Source organism: Pundamilia nyererei, unplaced genomic scaffold, assembly GCF_000239375.1.
Source record: "Pundamilia nyererei isolate P.nyererei 1_Seehausen unplaced genomic scaffold, PunNye1.0 scaffold00060, whole genome shotgun sequence".
NCBI classification, from domain to species: Eukaryota; Metazoa; Chordata; class Actinopteri; order Cichliformes; family Cichlidae; genus Pundamilia; species Pundamilia nyererei.
The window spans coordinates 3,217,811-3,240,249 of NW_005187461.1; the positions used below are offsets into that span (position 1 = coordinate 3,217,811).

Here is a 22,439-nt window from a genome sequence, read left to right on the forward strand (position 1 = left end):
CTCGGCAGTACCAAGAGTGACTGGGAAGATGATCTTAATGCTCTAGTAGGGGTGTATGATCTAAGTAGCTCAATGAGGTAGCTTGGCGCTATATTGTTAATAATTCGGAAAGTAAGCAGCAGGATTTTTAATTGAATGCGGTAGAACAGAAACGAGCAAGCAGGAAGATAAAATAACACAAGTGACAATTAGCTCATGAAAAATCACCTGCTTTGTTTCCTCATCGAGGAAAAACCCAGCCCTCTAATCAGAGTATCACTGTATGACTGAAAGTGATACATCAATCTTATGCACAACCCAGATATTATGTTTACATTTTTTGGCTACAGCGGATCCTGTGACTCTGAGTTTTAATTTCCTGATCGGGCCACATTGCCTCTTGCTGACACTGATCCCCCGTCAGTCCTGCTGCTGGGCAAACATTTCCGTGGGGGCTGACCCAGATAACTGAATTGTAAGCGGCTGGCTTGGAAACATGGTTAACAAAAGGTCAAACGGGAGGTCAGCAGGCACCTTAGAGATAGATGAATGAGCCACGGGAGGCTTTTCGAGGGCTGTCAGGAGACGAAATGTTGAGACAGAAATGGCAAAATAACCACAGGGACGAGAGATGATCTCTGAGTTGGAGAGGCCAGTGAATAAGCAGATAAAATGTGAGTGCAGGTGTAGCGGTCTGCAGTGCGGCTGTGGGAGGCAGCAGGGCAGACATAACAAAACCTGAGGAATGTAAAGTGTCCACATAGCTGATCCTCCAGGAGGCAACTACTGACCACAACAGCAGGACATGACACTTACAATACACTAACAGACAGACAGTCTAATACTGTGTGCATGTGGGAGACGGGCTAAACTACAAATATACCTGTGCTGCTAAATACACAGAGACAAGCAGACATGGTAAAGATAACACAGTGACTTAGTCAGACTTCATGAACGGGGCACAGACAGCTTTTCAAATTTAATATGCTTTTGCTTAACCGTTAGTTTGTCTCTTTTATAGTGTCCTCGGTTTATAGTTAAGAAGAAAAAGAAGTTATATATATATATATTTCCTTCCTCACTTTATTTTGTTTTTAAATACTGACTTACACAAAAACTGACTGTACAGTGAATGTTTAGCTTCGAGCCAAGTGAGTGGATGTTTTTTTTTATTCTTTCCTAATGACGTACGTTTTTATAACAATGCTGAAGAAGTGGGTGTATTTTCAGAAACAGAATCTAAACTGGAAACATCTATAACAACTCAATGTATAGAGAACACAGTGAGCACTTCTATCCACCCACCTACACAAAATGGGTCTAAATAGTTACCAAATGGCTCTGGTGCCTTCAGAGCTCATGGAAACATTTTCTTCCAAAAATAGTGCTCAGCTCTGCCCTTGGGCAGGGGCACTGACGCTGCTGCTGTGACTGGGCCTCAGTCAGTTTTAACCACAGAGGGCGGCGCGTGCCAGGTCCTGCATAGGCAGGAAAAGGCGGGGTGCTGGGCACCAGGCAGCAGAGAAAGGTACAATCCTAAATGCTGGGCTTACATTTGGAGTTCAGACTATTTTCATTTTCACTCCAACTCTGCGTCTTTAATATTCAAGACATTAACTCACAAACAAAAACCTGTTAATCTGCTCCAACGCCTCCTCCGTTCAAATACCGCAGGTGAAGCATGTTTGTCTTATTTGTCAGGGTGTGGGTTAGAAGCAGTAGCTCAAGGTGACAACAGTGGAAAACTTCATTGTCTGACAGCTGAACTCGTGATTACTGTCAAACACCAGGTTGTTTGTCGATCTCTCAGAATTCGGCTTGAGTGATTGCATTACTTACAATGTGTTAAGAGGCGTTTAGTGATTTTTGCGGTTTTTCAAAGTGTGGCTAATCTAGTTTTTCGAGCCTTCAGCAGACACAGAGGAAAAGAAGGCCTCTTTTTAAGAGTCAAGGCCTCATAAAAAGACTGCACCAAACCTCAACAGGGGAAGCAAGTTCAATAAATACTTAAGAGTTAGTCATAATCCCCTTGTGTTAACATGAGATGGATACACCTCTGTCAGGATTATCCTAAACAAACTAATGTAAAATATGCCTAATTTACTGCACATAGTAGTGATAAACCAGTTTAGTACAAAAGGTATGGGTCTAAAAACGTGACAAGTTTCAAAAAATATCCTGTGTGGTGACTTCAGAGCGATACACATTTCAGCCCCTGGACTGGAACCGATTGCTAACAAATGGCAAGAGATTAAAGGCAGACATCCTGGTGACACTTTGATCAGAGAATCAAGGAAATGTGTGTGTGATGTGAGTGTAATGATATTAGCAGGGTTCAGACAGCAGCAAAAATCACAGGCTGGACTGCAAGGCATTGAAGTTGAACCTGGCCCAGGCTACAGTTATTAGCATGTGGACTCTACATTTGCCAGACTACATCAGGTTTTTGTCTGTGCAAGCCAGTGATAATAATGAAAAGAGGAAAACTAGTGCTTAAAAAGGCCATGCCTTGGGTGCAACATCTAAGCACATCAAAGCACAGCAGCCCTAACCTTCTGTTTGTGAGGGGCAGCCAATCAGAAAAAAAGTTGACTTAATAGGTGAGTGGCCTTAAAGGCCCCCTTCCCAGACCTGAGAACCTGGATGAAGGACTAGTGTAAAATAAGGATCATTTTTGAACTGCCAATCATGCTAATAAATTCAAAAAATAATACGAAGCTTCAGATGAGCTGAACAGATCTCCTTAAAAGCTTTAAAATATGCACATTTCTATACTGTGTGGGTAGTTAGAAGACCGAGCACCTCCTCGGGGTTCTGAGTTCGCCCTTGCTGACCAGAGAAACGTTCCTTAATGAATTATCCAATAGGACACCAGATTTCTGATGAATAAACCAATAAGGGCTCTCCAGGTGAGTGATGAATAAACCAGAAGTGTGGGCGATAACTTACGTGTTGCAGGCCGTCATGGCTTGACAGATCTCCCCAGTGCAGAACTCTGAGATAGTGCTGTACTGAAGGTTGATAAGATTGAAGAATGTTGTTGCTGTGGGAAAGAGATGAGAGAGCACAAGACTGTTGGTCATCCACAACACAGGAATTATAACAACACTAATGCACAGGCATGCCAGTGGGTGAATGACCGTAAGAAGATATGTTATTGTCACGTTCTTCTTTGGCTCGTGAGGACACACCTAAAATTGTATACGCAATGCTTAGTGGGAAGTCAGAGTCACATGCGCACACACTAACTCCAATTATCACATCCTTCAAAAGAGGGTTTTTGTTTCTGATTCACACAAAGAATGGGAGGGAGGCTTTGACAAGCATTCACCTAAAACAGACAGGTATTTTTGCTGCAAGGTAGAACTCCTGCACAGCCTTATACGCTTGCACAAAAGTGTAACAAAGCAAAGCTGGGGTCTATAGGGGCTCAAGAAAACTATTCAACTGTCAACATGCTTGCAAGGCATGTTAGTTGTAGGAAAACCCGTCCATCTTACTTGTAGTATGAGACTCCTTAAGTAATACGTCTTCTGTGACTGTGTTTTTTTAAAGCTTTGAACTACTAGAGGGACTCCCAATGTAATCATCTCCAACAACAGGAGACATAAATACGCTAAATAAGGCAAAATGTCAACCGATTTTTACAAAGGAAAGAAGTAGATCCCTTGCTATTCCTATTAGGATTAAACTACCATCCCACTAGTTCCCACACATTTTCCCCCCTGCACAACATAGAAGCCTGAAGTTGGAAAATATTTAATGTAAATGACATCATTATTTATTTGGTTACAAGAAAGAAAAAAAAAAAATCTAAACATTGCTCCACCCAACTGAGTTTCCTGGAAGCTAAACCTCAGCCACTGATGGATACATGCAAGCTTGTGTAACTTAATTTTCATGGTGAAAAACTTATCGGCATGTGAAATCACATCTGTTGTTATGCAACAGTGTTTTATTAGCTAAAATAAAAAGGAAAGAAGAATTGCACCCCACCCCCCTGCACGCACCGTAGTGGTTTGGATATGTAACCAAAGCAAAGTCAAAAAGAAAGTCTGAGACTGATCCAGCTGCCAGGTCATAGAAAGCTAACTAAACTCCAGAAGTGACGCTCATAATGGCAAATATACATTCTGGTAAAGGCTGACACGCTGCACTGACAGTGGCTGTAAATGGTGGCGTGTAGTGTTGCACTGGGAACAGTCTCTAAACTGTGCCAGGCCTGGATCATGTTAAAGGCTTAGCTCCCTTGTCCTACTTGTTATATCCAGGTAAGTGACAAGCGCATATAGATGTGGAAAGCAATTCCAAGCCCCCGAGAAAACATTACAAGTGGGTGTAAACACCAAGCTCGATCAATGAGTACGGTCCTCACTAAATGTCTTTTAAATGCCGAGCATCTACAAGTGTCCAACTCTATTGTTCAAATTTGTCACGACTACCACAGTCAAAGGCACTCACTGTTGCTGGCTAGCCATTCGTTGAGATCTATCTCTCTGGGCAGCACCACCAACTCCTTAAGGTCGAAGTCCACCACGCGGACTTTCGTAAACTCTGGTTCCAAGTACTGTTTCTTCTCTTCTGCTGGTGGCTTCTTTCCATTTGGCTTCGTTTTGGACTTCCTGGAATATAGAAGACAACAGGGCAGATTAATAAAATGATAAGGGTGCCGATAAGGCAAATACAAGATAAAGTGAAGCGGGAGAAGAAATTTAAAAGTGCCTGAGATTTATGCCAGCTGTAAAACTACAGTTTAGTTTGAGTCTGTAAAGAATGAAAGTTGCTCAGGCTGCTGAAAACCCCCCACATATATTCTACAACCAGCCTTTCAAGATGAGCTGGTCAAATGATAAGCCAACAGTAAATATAGAAACAAAACAGCCCAAGTTAGTACTTCAGTAAAATTCCACTGATAAACAGGGAAGTCAGCATAAAATAACTGGTATGCATCCAATGCATAACAGATTGCAAAAATATCAGTTACGAAACACAAACGTCCTGTGACTCTTCCATCGTTTGATTAACAGCAGCCTAAAGAGACAAAACAAAAGAGCCCTTTGTTACTGTACCTATCCTCCAACTCTGGCTCAATACCGAATGTTTGTAGAATAGCTTCTATAAAGGCAGCCATCTCCAGCTCCTTGTACTTCCACTGTTAGTTTTAGCGCTGCAATGTGATATTGCACTCTGCCAGAGTTCCCAGGGCTGAGCCCTTTCTTCCCTCAGCTCCTGCTCAGTGAAGGCACTGCCTTCCTGGGTTAAAGGTTGAAAATCTTAACAAGCAGCAGACTTTGCGCAATCAACTGTCCACCCATCTTCCTTTTTCACAATTTTAAAAGTTAGGACCAATAATAACCAGCTTAATCTGCTATTCCATTCAAGCCTTTCCACACCCTGTAAAGACTATTATTCTTCTCGATTATACATGTGTCTTTATTTCGCTCCTACTTGCCAGTGCTACGCTGTTTTGGTTTGCTGAAGGACAAAGGAGGTTCAGTTTGCTCCTTAAATTTATTGTGCTACTGCTGACCTTCATTTCCAGCCTTCTTGAACTTATTGCAAATTCCCCTCATCCTCGTTTCTCCACAACCTCCAAACACAATGATCCATCAATGTGTTCTCGGCTCTTGCCTTCTCTCCTTTACTTCCTGTTCACAGCTCACCCCACTGGAGTTTACAGGAGGAAAGTTAATTGGCTGGTTTTTCTGCATGAAAAGGGTATTAAATTCATGGAAGAAGAGCAAAAGAGAGCAGGCAGAAGTAGAAAGGAATGGAGCGAGGAGGGAAGATCAACACAGGCCCAGCTGATATCCATGGGAACTAATAAACACTTTCAAAACACGACTGGACTGTAAAGCACGAGGCCTCTTGGCCAGAGCTCTGTGTTCAAAAGCCTTTCACTGTTTAATTCCGTTCTCCAGGAAGCATCGCCCAGCTTTCCACCTCAGCAAACAAGGAAAGGCATGTCAACATAATACAGACAGATACAGAGCCCTGGAGCTTTTTACTTTGTAAATGTTTAAGACACCCCCGCCCCCATTTCCTTACATGTTCACTGTCTCCTAATTGATCTGTCAGACAAATGCTTAGCTGTAAACTGTCTTCTGGATGAGTCTGAAAACACTGAAAGACTCACACTTGCATAGTCACACTCGCAGACACACACCAAAGGTTGCAAAGGTGCTAAAGGTTCTTGTTTGTTGGGAAATTATTCGGATGTTTCCGTCAGGCAGTACCTGAGCTTGTTTTGGCATCATTTAGAAAAAACAAAAGTAAAACCACAGAGACACTGGAGATTACACGCTGATGGTTAATTATTAATGACAGGCTACTTTCACCAGTTGCTCCACTCATGCGTCTTAAGGCATCTTTCTGTCCTTTCCTCCCATCCTTCTCTCCTCACAGCACCATTTGCACTGTACTTTGAATCTACGACGTGGGTACAGTGCAACTGTAAGCTGCAACTATCTAGACTTACTCTTGATTGTCCTGCCCAACCAGCTTTCAATTTACCCCACACTATGAACTGTACCGAGTCAGTTTTAATTGCCAATCTTTTTTTCACATTTAAAGTTCCTTCAAGTGCTTGTTTTTTTCCCATATCTCCTTATTGCCATCTGCTTCCTTCCTCTAGCCAAAACAAACAGAAAATACCCCCCTTCCCTCTCATGAGGGCACAGACATATTCATGTGGTCTGTGTGGTTTTGCGCTGTAAGCTACATGTTCTATCACGTGAAAAAGCTTTTCCCGACAAAAGAGCTTCATCTTTGGATACCATAAGCTCTCACAACTTTTCAAAGGTTTTGCTAAGCCTTTCAGAACAACTGGTCAAGTCCTGTGAAATGATCCTTTTGAAAACATTGTTTCACTGAGCCATTTCCTGCCTTTCTTTTTGTAATTTCATAATTTTCCCACACAATTGCCTCCTCCAGTTCTTACGAATATTTGAGGATAAGGGGAGGTGATGGTCTGTAGCCATTAGTTTATTTTAGGATAAAGAAAACTTCCTCTTTGCCAGCACTCCTCCCTTCACACAACTTTCTGATTGGTAATGTTCTCCAAGGCAAGTTTTTGCCATAAAAGGCATCAGATGCCTCTTTCTCCTCGCCAGATCAGGGGCAGATCAGGGCAATCCAGAAGTCAGGAGTGTGGGGGAGAAAAGGAACATGTGCCTGGCACCAGCAGAAGCAGGTCCACGATATGGCCTCATAATCGAGAGATACATTTAAACCTGATTTATATACGAGTGGCTGGCGAGAAGCAGGAAGAAACACCTGCTGGTGTTTATCTGCAATGAAAACAAAAAGGAAATAGGGCTGTTATACAGGTTAGGCAAAGTTCAATGCTGCAGAGCTGTGGAGTAACTGACCCGACAGCTGTTCAACTCCATCCGTTATCCACTCTCACCCTTTCACTTTTCCCAGCAATGCCACCTCCCCCACCATCAAGCCATCTTCTCTCACTACCTTTCCTCTTGTACAAGAGCAAAAGTACAGAGAAAATGCACTGTGTGTGTCGCGCGCAGACACACACACACACCCCTAGCAGTAGCCCCCTTTTCCTTTTCACAGACAACCCAGCTGGTGACAACAGCTGTGTCGTGAGCCTGATCCCACCAAAGAAAAACTAGAAGAAGCAAGTTCTATCTGGTCTGAAAGACTGTTTGTGTAGACATGTGAGCATCAACCAAGCCAAACATGCATATACATGACGTGCAAATGTTAACTGTTGATTATTTTCTGACTGTGGGCCAAATAAATCCTGAATACGCTTGGTTCTTACAAAAGGCTCATCTAACAGAAAAGGAGGAACCTCTTGGACTTGCTTTTGGCGTACCTACATCTCATTACCAGAATCTGGTTCAAATTAATCGTGCCATCGGATGGGGCTACATTACCGCACCATCTTGGAGAATTAACTACAGTAGTTTCTCTAACACCATAAATTGGCGACTAAACCGCTTCAGGAGGAGTATTCAGAACATGCCGACTTCTTCTTTCCATAGTTAATCATCTCCATATCACCAAATCACTGACATTAATGCTTTAAAAAGGAAAAACAAACAAACAACATTTTCAGTTTTTACTGGTTCTTTCTGTGAGCTGAACACAAACAAAGAAAACCTATTCAACAAAACCCATGTTCCTCTTGAGCCTTTGGCTCCCGGCGAGCAATATATTACACAACTGTTGCTTGAATTGGCTTTTTGGATAACAGCGGTATCCAGCGAGTGGCATATGGACGCTTTAATGCAATCTGGTCGGGTGACACTGACAATTTTTACCATTTTCTTTAAGACAGCTGCTTTCTATATGAAGAGCTTTGATCTGACTGATAAAAAAAAATCAAATGCACTGGCACATTAAACAAAATATAAATATAAAGTAAAAAGTAAAACAAAATAAACAACAACAACCAAAAAAACAAATCAGCACTGGCATCCACTGGAGGTCATACAGCAAATAAAGCCTTACTATGTGCCCAGACCTTAAACACACGTCATAGTTTAAGGATCAAGTCATATATTGAAGTGCATCTCTAATTTATTTCTCATTTCTAAGCCCATTATTATACTAGTCAAGTTTAAAAAAGTGTGATAAAACTCGGAATAATACTGAAATTTAATGATAAGGCCAGAACAGAGTGAATGAACTCTGCTATTTTGTTAAATAAGCAGCTTTCTCCAAGTCTGCTGATCTATTTCAGGACTTAAATTAAATAGACCCAATGGCACCCTGCCCTGAAAAACCACAAAGAGGGAAAAAAGCAAGCAGTCTGAGCGCACCAAAGCTCCACCACAGCAGCCATTACAGAGCTTACAAAAGAGACCGACTTAAGGATCGACTAAACCTGAGGTTCATCCTTGTTAAGTCAGTACTGCCTTATTCAGAGTTAAGTATAGTTTTAATATTTTGCCAATTTTAGTTTTTGGACAAGAAAACAAAAACTACAACAGTGCAGCTGTCACCACTTAATCAACAGCTTTACTGGGGGTGAAAGCAGCCTCACAAATGAGTAAATGAGGACTGTAGCCAGGGTGCGGACCTAAACATATGTAAATGTACACACACACACACACACACACACACACACACACACTATCTACTACCCCTGTTCTAGCAACTTCTCCTTGTTATCCTATCAAACATCCCATTTACTGGCTCTCAGTCTACCAAAATATGCAAGGAACCCCTGTGAGCACCACAATCGAGCCTCATCATCATAACAACACAAGGGTTTGGGACTTAACCACCTGTGAGTGTAATCTTGAATTGATTTAACACAATAGGAAGCAACATACTGAAATAAAGCACAATTTCTCGACACCAATCATCACCAACCATCAATCTACTTGTAGAAAAACGAGAACGGGTAAGGCATAAATACCTAAAAGCCATCTTAGTAATCTTTTGTCTAACCTCTACTCATAACAGCGTCTAAGTCAAGGGCATTGAATCAGTGACTGAAGGAGGAAATAGGATTATATAAGGTCGGTGTTAACTCAAACAGGGTAATTTTATTTAGGTTTTACTGAAGATTTCTGAAACCATCCCCCCCCCCGCAAATACATTAAGGTTGTAGTTTCTCGGTGATCAGCACATTTCTTGAGCACGGGGGTTGAGTTCGCAAGAAAGACGGAGCAGAAAAACTTGTTCTTGCAAAAGACAACATACTGTACAACAACACTTTCTGATGCTGCTCTTAATATCCAGCCTAGAATATGTTAAGCGAACCTACAATAGTGGGGAGTCCCCTCACTATCCCTCTCCACATCTTCACAAAACACCACAGGATGTGAGGCATGTGCCCTTTGGGCTGCTGCTTGAAGAGAAGCACACCTGGCCGAAGACTTGAAAAGTAACAGGAACCTTCATCACAGCATTAACATGACTGTCTGTCCCCTGGAGGAACACAGTCATAATGACTGTAGGCCTCTGACACAAACAGAGTAGACACATTTATTCTCTATAACTGGGGTAGCTCTATCACGTTGTATGACACACAAACAAACTGTTAACCCATATATTGGGGTCAGGCATTCCTCAGGTATTAAGTCTGCGCCTTCATATTATGACCTGTAGATAGCAGTAAAATTCTTTTTTATAAATTAAGAGGCTAATTACACATAACTTTGGCAAATATTTGACCTTTTATTCATTTTTACTTTAAGGGAAAAAGGGGGTAATTATTTTCTGTGACTAACACAATTAAGTATGTTAAAATACTACAGGCGTCTTTAATAATTGATTAGACTGCATGAGAAGATAGTGTCACATTTCTCCTGCTCTTGTTGAGTCTTGCTAAGAGCTGCAGCGAAAGCAATTATTAGTTTTCAGGTGATCCTGATAATTTGCACTGACCCCAGAATCACAGGAGCCCAATACTTGTGTAATTACTGCAGGCAAGAGGCAGCAAGTTTATCTTGATTTAACCACAGATTAGAGACTTTCTAGCTTTAGATACAAAAACAACAAATTAAAAAAAACGAAACAAACCATATTTAACTGTTAGCGCTGCTGTAATCAGAAGGCGGTGAAATATGACGACAAAAACAAACAACAGGCAAAGTCGACGCGGGTTTTTGCGTCTTCGATAAAAGCAGCATTACGACACTAAAACAACCCACTGCTTCGGCTTCATTAAAAGCAACAGCGCAGGGGAAACACTCAAGTGAATAGCAGATACAACACTTTTAAGTTAAAATATAAGTTTTACCTTAGTACTTTCCCAACTGCCTGGAGCACCATTTTGCAACTTAGTCCGGTTTTAGAGTTTTTCTGAGGGTGCATGACCTTCTTATCTACAGAAAAGAAGTAAGAGTCTCTGACCATAGCTTAAAACATGAAGAGAGATGTCAGAGTCTCTCCTTAATACTGTTAAGCTGTAGTCTGCCTGTAAAAACACTATGTTGGGACTTATGAGAAGCTGTGACTCACTGTAGGGTAGAGAAAAAAAACCGTTGTGAGCACACTTTACAGAAAAGCGCTCCTCCTCTAGTGCTCTCGTCCAATCACAGAGGGGAAGAAACGTGCAAAAGGGGTGGGGTGTGGTGACGTCAGTGTCTGCCCATGTGGACGTGGTTCAGCCTTTCCCCAGAATTGCAGTTACAATGTAGCAACAGGTGGTCCACAGGTAAACGACAAACACAATAAAAAGGTGTCGCTAGACTTTATATACCTGCTGATTTACACAAGCATGACCGTTTCTGGGTTTACAACAGTGATACTGCATATGTATGCTTAAAGTTGTTAACTTTCACAAAATAAGTTGGTGCAAATATAACTAAAACCAATATATGCATTTTAAATAATGCTCAAACTCATCTGCCGACATTGAAAATTGTGGATGAAAAGCGTTGCAAGTGTAGCTAAAAAACATTTATTTCTGTGTTAAAATAACCATTAAAACCTTCGTTCACTTTAATTGTCTTGCATGCTGTGCAACATTCCTCCTGTTCATTCTGAACTTCAACTGAGTCAATTTATGATAGGCTGGCAGCAGTCAGGCGAGTTCAGACATGCTATAAAAGCTGAAGAACCAGTGAGCCAATCAAACAAAGCCTGCTTAAAAGCCAAAAGGAGATCTGTAAAAAAACATCTGGAGGTTACTTTGCATTTCTTATTTGAGATTTTTTTTTTTAAAGCACATGTATGATATAAATTCTAATTAAATTATCAGTAGAGAGCTGAAGCGGCAACACTTAAGTATAAAATGTGCTAGTGTAAATGAACACAGACAAGTGGAAGGTGTTCCATTCATGAGAAGATTACAACTAGTGTTACTAAGCTATCATTCCCTCGCTGTTCTTCCCTCTAATTACTGCCTTACAACAGATGAGCCCTCTTATTCTCTCTCTGCGCATTTCACCGCCTCACTCCTTTACCGTCTGTTTTTGCTCAGTCTCCTCAGACAAAACTTCATGCGCCCGGCTATAGTATAGATTCATGCATGGACACAAATCTATGGGATTCTGTAGCGCTATGTGCATGCCTTGAGTTGGGGAATGCAGTTGTAAGAGCAAGATGAATGAGACTGTCAGAGTGTGTAAGGAATATGTAGTACTTGTTTATGGGTAACCCTTATATGATCAAAAAAAAAAAATAGAAAGAAATTTTAAGAGACAGCGAGTAGGATAGGCACCTTTCTGCACCCACATCCTGCATACCACATTACGGGTGCACACGGAGTCTGGCTCTGGCCCCGATACCAGCTGTGAGGAGTCTGGGGAAGAGGGGAGAGAGACAGCGAGACAGAGACCAGAACAGGGCACAGACTCTGTTCTTAAGATGCTAATAATAGTATCAGCATGCCTCACCATAAAGACTACAGAAAGCGTTTAAAAAAATAAAAGGGTGGGGGGCATGGGTGTCTGTCTTAGGGTGAGTAAGCAGGAACAAATAAGTGAGCAGCTTAACCAGTCACTGTGTAAGCAAGAGGTAAGAAGGGGATATATAATCAGACGTGGGGGTAGTTTGTGTTGGGGCTGTGGTCGGTATGTTGTATCTAGCTCATTATCAAAAGTCTACAGGTCTCAGGAAGATTTTAAAAAAAAGTTCTAAATATTGCAAAATGCACAGCAAGTTTGCATCAAATTCTTGGTCATTTTCTGCTTGTGTTTACTGTCATTTCAGGAAGTTCTTCAAACTGCTAATAGTTTCATTCTCTTCATTCCCTTTTTGCTGTCATTTTAATGATGAAAAATAAAAAAAAAGAAATTTTATAATAAGGTATTACAGGACATCATAAACACTAAAATCACATTTTTATGTGGTCTATCACAGTGTGATATTGCTGTTTAAAGTGTTACATGTAATCATGAGAAAACAGTGTGTCGCTATAATGGAAATCCCATGCTTGAGGAACTTTCCACTAATTTGCTTCTAACTATTGGACCCAAGTGGTCACTGAAAATAGAAAACATCATTTGAGCGCTTGGCCTCGACAATCGCTTGTGGGAACAAAACGTTTAGCGAATCGGGGATAAAAGTTAGAGGAGGCAGAGCTTGTTAACCTAAAATAGACCCTTCTTTTACTAAACGGGCGATATGTGATCACGACTGCAGTCTGCAGCGCTGTGTGACCATTTGGATTCTGATGATGCACAAGTCGGACCTCTCTTATGCAACGTCTGACGTGAATGGAAACCAACTGCCACATTCCTTTGTCTCTCACACAGAGGTTTACTCTTCCCTCCCTGCTAGCGTCCTCCCCTTCAAATACGCAGACAAGGCTACCTGCTTTCAACAAAACAGATATTGCTGTAAATTACTAATAACACAGCAAAGCTTTCACAGGAAAGGTTGGATAGAAAAGGCCAAGTCCTGTAATGACCTGCCAGTAATGCAGATACAGGATCAAATTTCTATTCTCTGAACACACATCCATTTGTTTGTGGCTAAGGCATAGTTCTTGAGAAAGTGTAGCAACTTTTTTCCACTATAAAAAGGTTACGGATGTAAAATCCACAGCAACAACAATTTGCAGATTAGTTTAACAAGCAAAACCACAGAAAGACTGACTTTATCAGTACCTGGAAGCTGCTTGAAGGATGTTAAACTAATCAAAAACGACCACCCTGATTAAGAGATACCAAAGGATTGGATTTAATTACAAAACAGGACGCTTGTGGAAAAAAATAAAAGAATAAACAGAGGCAATTTATGGAAACACCGACATCACTGATACTGACAGATGCCTAATGAAGCCCTAATGTGATGTCGGTAAAAAACCCCAAACAACAACATTAAGCATGATAATTATAGTCAGAACTGATCAGACCAACAGATAAGAAAAATAAGCACTGTAAGAAATGTAAGATATTCATTCACCACAGCATTGACGTTATGAGCAACAATGCATAAGGCATAGAGAAAATTCATATTTATGTGTTAAAATCTGCTGAAAGTTTTCGTTATCACTAAAAGGTTTTAAAGTGGAATACAAGATTCTGGATAAAACATGTTTGTGAACAGCGATCTCTGGAGCTGGCTCAACAGGTTGAGTCTGAAAGTCAGTGGACAAATTCCACGTATTTAAAACAAAGAAAACACTGATTCCAGGCCAGAGCTACATGAGTCACGACCATAGCAGATGCGCCTTGGGGCCTGGCAACAGACCAGTCCTGGTCAGGCCACAGCGAATCTCCAGCCAATCATCGCTGGGGTCAAAATGACAAACAGCACAGGGACCCAACCGTGTTAAAACCCAAAATAAATGAATCGGAAACAGTAGTTCCAAGTTGCTCGATATGACCCGTTGGTGTTGCATTCTGGGCATGTGGGAGTGTGCACTGTGTTTAGGTAAGGTCTTAGGCAGTAACAACAGCACAGACTGAAGGTCTTTAGAGCCTGGGGGGTTTTCTATAGGCACGGATAAAGGTCAGCAGGGCCAGGGAGACACTTTGGACCATGAACCCAGCGACCTGGCCTGCAGTACATAACTGCAGAAGAAAATCTGTTTAATAAAAATATAGCATCTGCTACCATGCCTCCCTACTAACCAAAATTCAACATTGGTAATTTTCTCCCTTTTCTTCTGCAAAACTGTGGAGTTAAATGGGCACGTATGGTCTGTATGTCTGTGCAAACACCAGCCAAAAAAGGCAGCTTCAATGACTACGATCAGCTAGAAAGTGCTTACACCTACTTGCTACAGACCATTTTGGGCTTATAAAGAGTGCAACAAGCAGCTGTGCTTTTAACACCATCTCAACTTGCTACTCATATGAAGCACACGGCATTAAACATTTACAATAATTCAGCAAGCCCCTTACAGAGACTAACTAGTCTTTGCTCACCACTTTCTCCCTTCGACCTTTATGCCTGTGAATCTTTGCACATATGCTCTCGTGTCCTTTGCTTCATCTCTTCTTTGCTCTACATTCCTGTAGGGGAAGGGCTACAAGCAAAGACATGTCATTGCTTTCTGCAAACACAGCTTTGTTAAACAAAGAGAAGAGTTACTTTAAGACTGAACTGAAGGAGATCAAGAGCATTCGATTCTGGCTCACAGTTCAGTTGGACATTCTTGTTTGGGAGGTATATGTGAGCACTTCATGCACAAACATAATAGAGTTCCAACTTCATGCTCTATTTAAAAACAGCAATGGCATCAAAGAACTTGACCTGTCTGATCAATTGCTGCTGCATCTGTAAGCGAGTTACAAGTCAGCTTAGTCTGGAGTTCAGACATTTTGCTACAAACCTTTGGCACCGAGTTGATTTCAATATGAAAGCAGAGAGAGTGTAATAGACAGGACGGGTTTTTTCTTGTTTAAAGATAAAGGAAGACAGGACTTCAGCAAGAAGCAGACATGAGATGAGAAATTCCAGATTCGTATCCAAATCCTTATAAATCACCGACATGAATGCTACGTGGATTATGTCAGTGAGAAATGACTGAGAATGAAACAGAGAGAAATGGATGAAATTGGGGGGGTGGGGGTGGGGGGAGAGACTAGGAAATGGGAATGAGCAAGGAGTTAAGATTAGTGAGAGTGATAAAGTGAGAGGTTTGAGCTGCAGAGAATGACGCAAGGGGAAAAACAGAAGAGAAAAAGTGTTAATAACAGTTAAAAGCAAGAAGAAGAAGCAAAGAGTGAAAGAGTTTAGATCATGTGGGAGGTTGTCACAGCATGCCCTGGCTGCCCGCTGCACTCCTCCTCCCTGCATTCCTTAGGAGGGGAGAGTCTCTATCTATCCTGCACTTCACCATTTGGACCAGCCAAACGCCTGTCTGTCAAGTGTAACAGCGCACAAAGAGCCCCTCAAAACACAGACACAAAAATACAACCTCCAAGGCTTAAAATGACATGGCATGTTCAATTTTTTATTTAAATTTAACAGTCTAGAGGAAGGAGAGACAGATGACCTGCAATAATCTATAAAATGGTGCTTATAAGAGATTCTCCTTCATCAAGAAGAACCAAGAGAATGTGGCTAAGTTTTGGAACACTTAGATATAAACTTAAACATTGTAAAAATGTAGGTATGTGCAAATGTAACAACTTTGCACTGCTGGAGACACAAAAGCTTTCCTTCACATGTTCCCAGAACCCCGTATAGACTTGAAAAAAGACCAGGAAAAATCTCTTTTCCTGCGATTGTTTGCATCCAGGAATTTGCACAGACTTATCTTAATGATTCCCCGACTGCAGATAAAATTCAGAACATTTTTGAACTAAAGCAAAACATTAGCAGCAGGTTACAGTTTAAATAAAACAAAACAAAACAAACAAACAACAAACAAGCAGTGCACAGGCTGAGAGAAGAGGACCACACAGGTATGACTTGGGTGTGAGATCAACATTGCCATCTACTGGCAACGAACAGCTGCATCAAACCAGGAAACGGACAACGCAAAGAAATGCATTTTTTCCTTTTTTCATCTAAGAAGAAGAAGAAGCTGAGAGGCATCTTCCCACCACTGGAAAAAGACCTCTCAAGGCAGACATTGTTTGAAACTTACACAACCTCACAGCTAGACACAGTTTTCCACTCCACTTTTCCATCCCTGGGTGTGGATGCTTAGATGTGTGTGTTAAGTTTCTGTGTGCTTTTTTTTGACACCTGAAACCGAACCATAGCTGTGCTGACGTTACAGATGCCAGCATCCTTTGAAGACTATAAAATTTAATGAGTTAGTTTCCACTACTGCTGGTGTCGGTTGAGTAAGATGAACATAAAAGAAAATATAGTGTGAAAAGGACACGGGGAATAATATTTTAACAACTTTTCAGTAAAGCTGGGCAGGATGAGGCAAGAAAAGGGGAACTTGTAACATAAAGAAGAGCTGTGGTCAGACTTGAGCTGCTGTTTGCGTCGGAGCACAAGTAGTAGTCTGTATATTAGTGTGTGTGTGTGTGTGTGTGTGTGTGTGTGTGTTAGGGAGGCCAGCAGAGAATAAGGTGGAAGGATGGAGAAGAAAGAGCATCATGGAAAGAGGAGGTTGCGGGAAATAAGATGGAGGTGACGCCCATGTTTGCACAGGATATATGTGTGAAGGGTGGAGTATGATTGGGTAGACCACGGGGCTTTGGGGTGAACAGAGCTCTCTTTTCAGGGTTCCAAGAAAAAAAAAGAAAGAAAAAAAAAAACAACAACAAAATGAGATGAAACTGCTAGAATGGACCTTTAAAAAAACGAAACAAAGTAGAAACAGGCTTTGGCAAAACAAAATGAAAAGAAATATCGCAAAGCAGTGAAGAAACTGTTGGTGACTCTTAAAAGTAAAAATGATGCACGGGGTAAAGAGCAGAGTGTGGGGTTTCTGCACAGTTTGGGTAGCCTTCTGCTTTTTGCTGCAGGGCTGTGCATGTCTGCTCTGATCCAGCTCATTAACTCCTAAGTAAGGGTATTTAGACACATTTCCTATTGAGGGGAATGTGGACGCACGTATCCTATAGCGCTTCCAGGAACAGACTCGCACCACCACATACTGACTGAAAGCACAGAATGTTCCCTTAAAATGGACATTTAAGCTCAAGTAATTGGGTTTCGGAGTGAAAACTAGATGACGACGAGGAATGAGTGACTTACTGATGCAGAGCAGCCCGTTTGCTTCAGTGTCTGGGTTGACATATTTTACATCATCAATTTTTGAAGTGATGAAACGTGGGAAAGGTAAATGTGACAACTATGTGAGAAACGCTCGAAACCTGAACTACATAAAAGACAGGTATGACACAGTGCCATACCTAAGAGAAATTTCAAACGACACTAACAACAATGCCTTAAAAACCAGCTGATGAGATCTGTATTGCTGTTAAAAATCCAATGCCATATCGCATTAGTCTGCCTGTTAATGCACACGTACACAGACAGACATCTCTTTCTAGGTATATTGTATATCACTGCATCCTCCCCAACCTGTGAGAGAAACACAGACACAAACAGAGACGAGAAATGAAGGGTTTCCCCCCCAAACCCTTCCCATTTCCCAGAGGAAAGATCTCAATTTCCTCCGTCAGACTGTCTGGTATGTTGCTGTTTCATTTGCTTTTTTCTCCAGCCTGGCCAATGTCCTTCTGCTCTTTAACCCGGGGGCCGTGGAGATAGCAGACCTGCTCTAAACTTGGTAAACTGTAGCCACCAATAAATAGTGAACAAGTCATACTTATCTGTGCTTTGCCCCCTGGGCTCTCACACTGGTCCATTTTCTTGACAATTTATATGTATATATGCATTTAAACATTTGTTATTATAATGTAAAGTTTCTATAGACAATAGTGGGGTTTTCAGGGGTAAAATACTACTTCAAGTGAACCCATGAATGTTACATAAACTCAAAAAGTTCTTGTGAGTTGTTTTTTTTGGGCTGCCTCTCAGTTTGTGATCCACTGTCTGAAATGAACCATTTAACCCATCTTTAAGGCAGGTTTGCAGGTAGTGCGACTGCCGAGTGTCTGAGGGGTCCATTTGAAAGGATCGCTCCTCTTTCTTTGTTTTCAACATTCAGCTCAGTAAGTAACATGAGCACTTTGAGAAATGCTCTTCCAACACTTGTCTCCACAGACTGTTACACATCCATTAGCTAGAGTGCGTGTTGTACAATAGTTGACATGTCGTAGTCACAACAAGCCCCCGAGAGCCTGGCTGGCTTTAAATCAGCCAACTCACATCTGCTGCTCTGATTATCAAAACAGTTGCTGGGTCAAATGAGGAGGCCAAGGGTAATAATTCATATCCCTAATAACTCAGGGATATGGGTACAACATCAAAAACAAAGGATAAACAGACTCTTAAGCAGAGAGGAAGTTTATTAATCTAACCAAAAAGCTCTGAGAGGACAAGCACAAAAAGAAAGAAAGAAGAAAACGAGACAACATCCACCTCCTTGATGACTAGACGAGATCTCTTCACCATCTGATAGCAGAGGAAACTCTGGTCCATTGTGTAAGCCCGATTAATTGTGGGAGTGATGAAGTTGTAGGAAGCAGTCACACCCAGGAGCTCACAAAAAGGTGAAAAGAAGCATGTGACTCAAGGAAGCCAACAAATTTACAAAGCAAAAACGAGGCGGCTGGAAAATATGAGCAATTTTAAACCTTTGATGTGCGCATTTTAACATCTAATCGGCTTAGAGGTGTACAGACAGCGTTGTAACATGTGACTGTGTTTGTGCAACAGCTCTGCTGCCCAGAGAGGAAGTCTGATCTCTCCAAGGAAGATACTTGGAAAGAAGGCAGGGAGGTTTTAACCACCAGCAACGCCTTTTACGGACATCCCATCATAACAACAACAGCTCTGAGACTAAACTGCAGAAGCTCGGAAAGACTCGGACCGAGCTGCACTTTGTTTAGAATGTAACCGCGTCCAACCCAAAGACCTTTGTTACGATGATTCGCAGTGACAGAAGATCACGCAGCCATGTCTGTAAATGCCCATCCCTGGTGGCTAATCAAGAGGAAAAAGACAGTGCGCACATGTTAGTGTGATGGTAGTGAGGAGGCAGCCTTGGTATGCCCGTCTGTGCTTCTATAGGAGAAGAGGAAAGGAGAGGACAGGAGGATTTAGGAGGGGAAAGAAAGGCAGCAAATGTTACAGAAATACAAAGCTACTCATGTTTTGCTATTTGAGGGCATTTCACAGACGACTTCAGATATAGCAAAAAACCTCCGTGACATGTCCTGTGTTTGCAGAGTAATACATGTACACAATCTTACTGAGCTACACAAACACTGACGCACTGAAAGCAAATGTACATAAAGATTGATCTCCCCTTTTTCCATTCAGCATCCTCGTGGCACGTCAATGAAAAAGAGAAGGATGTGGGCATAGGCAGCTGCTGCCAGTATAAGAACAAGGAAAGAAAAGAGATTGAAGGAAAGAAGACACAGGACAGGTCAAATCAATAGATGCTAGTGGAGCCGTTTCACTGATGAGCAGTAATATTTGGGTTTTCCTCCGCAGAATACAAGTGAAAGGATGAGCTGTGGTGAGACGCATTTGAGACTAATTTCACCTTTTCAGTGAGATGAGATCAGCAGATGACTACAGAGCCACGTAAGAAAGCGTGTCTGTTCGTCTCCGTGCCAGGGGATTCAGGTGTAAACAAGCCTCTGATTGGCTGTAAACAGGGGAGGATCCATCTACCACCTGGGAAGATGAGCTTATGCAGTGACATCATCTCTCACCGTGGGGGATGGGCTGGTTGCCAGTGAAGTAAGCACATCTGTCCGCAACACAAAAGACTTCACAAAAGACTGTGTGTGCGTGACTGTGTGCGTCTTGGTGGCATTGTGCTCATCACAAGCAGAAGAGCTTTATGGCTACAAAAAGGGCATCTGAGGTGAGTGCTTGTTTGGCACACAACCTTTAAATGAATGCTGCCTCAGAACAAACTGGAGTCAGCACTCTGCAGCACCACTGCTTTCTCGGGAGCCACAGTTTCCACCCTCTGATTGTCCAATAATCAATCTCTGTGGACGACTCCTACATCTGAGCGCGATGCTTTGATTTTAAGGTGTGAAATTTTAATCTTAATGAAGCTTATTTTTCCTCGTCTTCTCTCTTTGGTAACAGCGACATGTCAGATAGCAGTTAATTGAAACAAATGAGGAGACTCAGCCTCCAGAGGCACTGCAGCATAGAGCCAATTACACAGCCATACATGTGACTGCATTTTATTTTTTATTTTTAATAGTACAAACAAGGATGTCTTACCTACTGACCACCAAATTCAGTGTTCAATTAGACAGAACCAGACCACCCCTCCCTTTTCACAACTGCATGGGACAAGCTTGACAAACAGGAAATGAGACGCCCAGGCACTTCCCCTCTCCACTCAAATGGGTCTGTTGTTGCCAGAGGCTAAACACACAAGACGTGGGCTGCTTCTGCAACAACCCGCCACCTTTACAGCCTGTACAAAGCCTCCAGACACGTTGTTTTGGTAGTGAAATTTGTCTCGCCCCTTTCCTGCCACCTGACCAACCGAGAAACTGAGCCAACACAATGAAGCCATTATCCACTTGCCAATTGGGCCACCATGCAGCTGTAACACGTTTTCCGATGCCTACAGGGCACCTGCTGCCACACACACAAACACTCTCGGGTAACATTTGTCTAAACTGCACTGATAGGTAACGTGGAGAGTACTGTCTTCACCTTGTTATTGTTTCGCTGCCACAAACTGGAAAAGGATACTTCAGAAACAAAAAACCTGCGAAGTGGTGGAATGGTGTTTGATTTAAGCATGTGTGCTGCTGACTGAGAGAATCTAAATGCGGAGGTGAGGTTAGTGCAAGGCCATCTCTTTGTACTCCTCCTGAGCCAGCAGAACAGGGCTGCTTCTGAAACACACACACAGACTGTGTTATGCAACCAGCCTCTTGTGTGAGGCTCTGCCCTCTGCAGTGACTAGAGGGCAGGTGAATGTAGAGGACAGTCAGTTAAGGCAAGATGGACAGAGCTTGCTTAACATGTGAACTGACTAACGGCAGATTTAGACTTCTGTGGTGAATGTACAGCGTAACCTAGGTAACTGGCTGACATCACCCAATCTTGTTGTGTTCAGTTTATTTATTCCAGGAACAAATATGTTTGTCCCTTAAATTTTTTTTTAAACTTCTTAGCACATTTTGCATTTTCTTTCCAAGAATTTACTGACATTTATGTGTGCTTATACTGAGATGATGACAGTTATTCTCTCATCAACGGTGCTGAACGGGCCAACCGCAAAAAATGGATTCTGCGTCAATACGATGTGTAGTTATGTTTATATGGAGGACGTCAGGTTACACTGTCAGGAAATTAAGCCCAGAAGAACTCATTAAACAGCAGATGTCCTTGTTTAGATACCCCTTTATGCCTCATTTCTTCAAATATCTCTTTCCACATTAAGATGCTGGGTGATAAGACGTCTCCTACTGGACATGTGCAGAGGAAAGCCTCAAAAACTAGTGAGAAACAAACAGAAAAAAAACTGCACAAAGAAAAAACAATATGCTTTTTCCAGTTGTGCAGTGGCCGTTTGTCATTTAAATTGATTTTTACTTGTTCCCATTAACAGTATTCATATTTTTTATTTGACTCATCAGGACTCGAAGCTACAGGAGTCACTGGAATTTTTGGGTGGGATTTTTGACCTGTTTGGATTATTTCCTCTCTTCTGGGCACCTTGGACATGGATGATATTGTACCACAATCCCTTACTGTGTTTCTAATGCACTGATTATTCCCAGGAGATCGCAACAACTTCAGTGACACAGACAAAGGGACTGTCTGGCACTGAGTCATGGTTTCATCACTGAAGAACCAGTTTGGAGAGAAGATCAAACTGGTAAAGCCATGCTTTTGATGAAGCTGTTTTTCCTCCTCCTCCTTCAGCTGAGTTCAATAAACAATCTGACAGTTATTCAACACGCCTTCATTTTCATCACACATTACAAAACCAACCAAGTAGAGCAGGACGATGTGACCAAAAATATTTATCACGATATACATTTGAAAATTTGCGA

The 22,439-nt window shown here is 41.9% G+C and overlaps 1 protein-coding gene across 6 annotated transcripts in view; it reads right to left on the minus strand.

Moving 5' to 3' along the window:
* mob2a (MOB kinase activator 2a) overlaps positions 1-22,439 on the minus strand; it is a 53,124-nt gene that overhangs the window by 1,799 nt on the left and 28,886 nt on the right. For 3 of the 6 annotated variants that reach the window (XM_005734884.1, XM_005734882.2, XM_005734881.2), the window contains exons 2-3: positions 4,441-4,601; positions 2,929-3,022 (exon numbers count right to left, since the gene is read on the minus strand). In XM_005734884.1, coding sequence (XP_005734941.1) covers positions 2,929-3,022; positions 4,441-4,601 — 255 coding nt within the window. Of the gene's footprint in view, positions 1-2,928; positions 3,023-4,440; positions 4,602-5,048; positions 5,360-10,696; positions 11,013-12,121; positions 12,181-22,439 lie in introns of those variants that run through there. The other 3 variants (XM_005734883.2, XM_005734879.2, XM_005734880.2) reach the window with 3 other exon arrangements.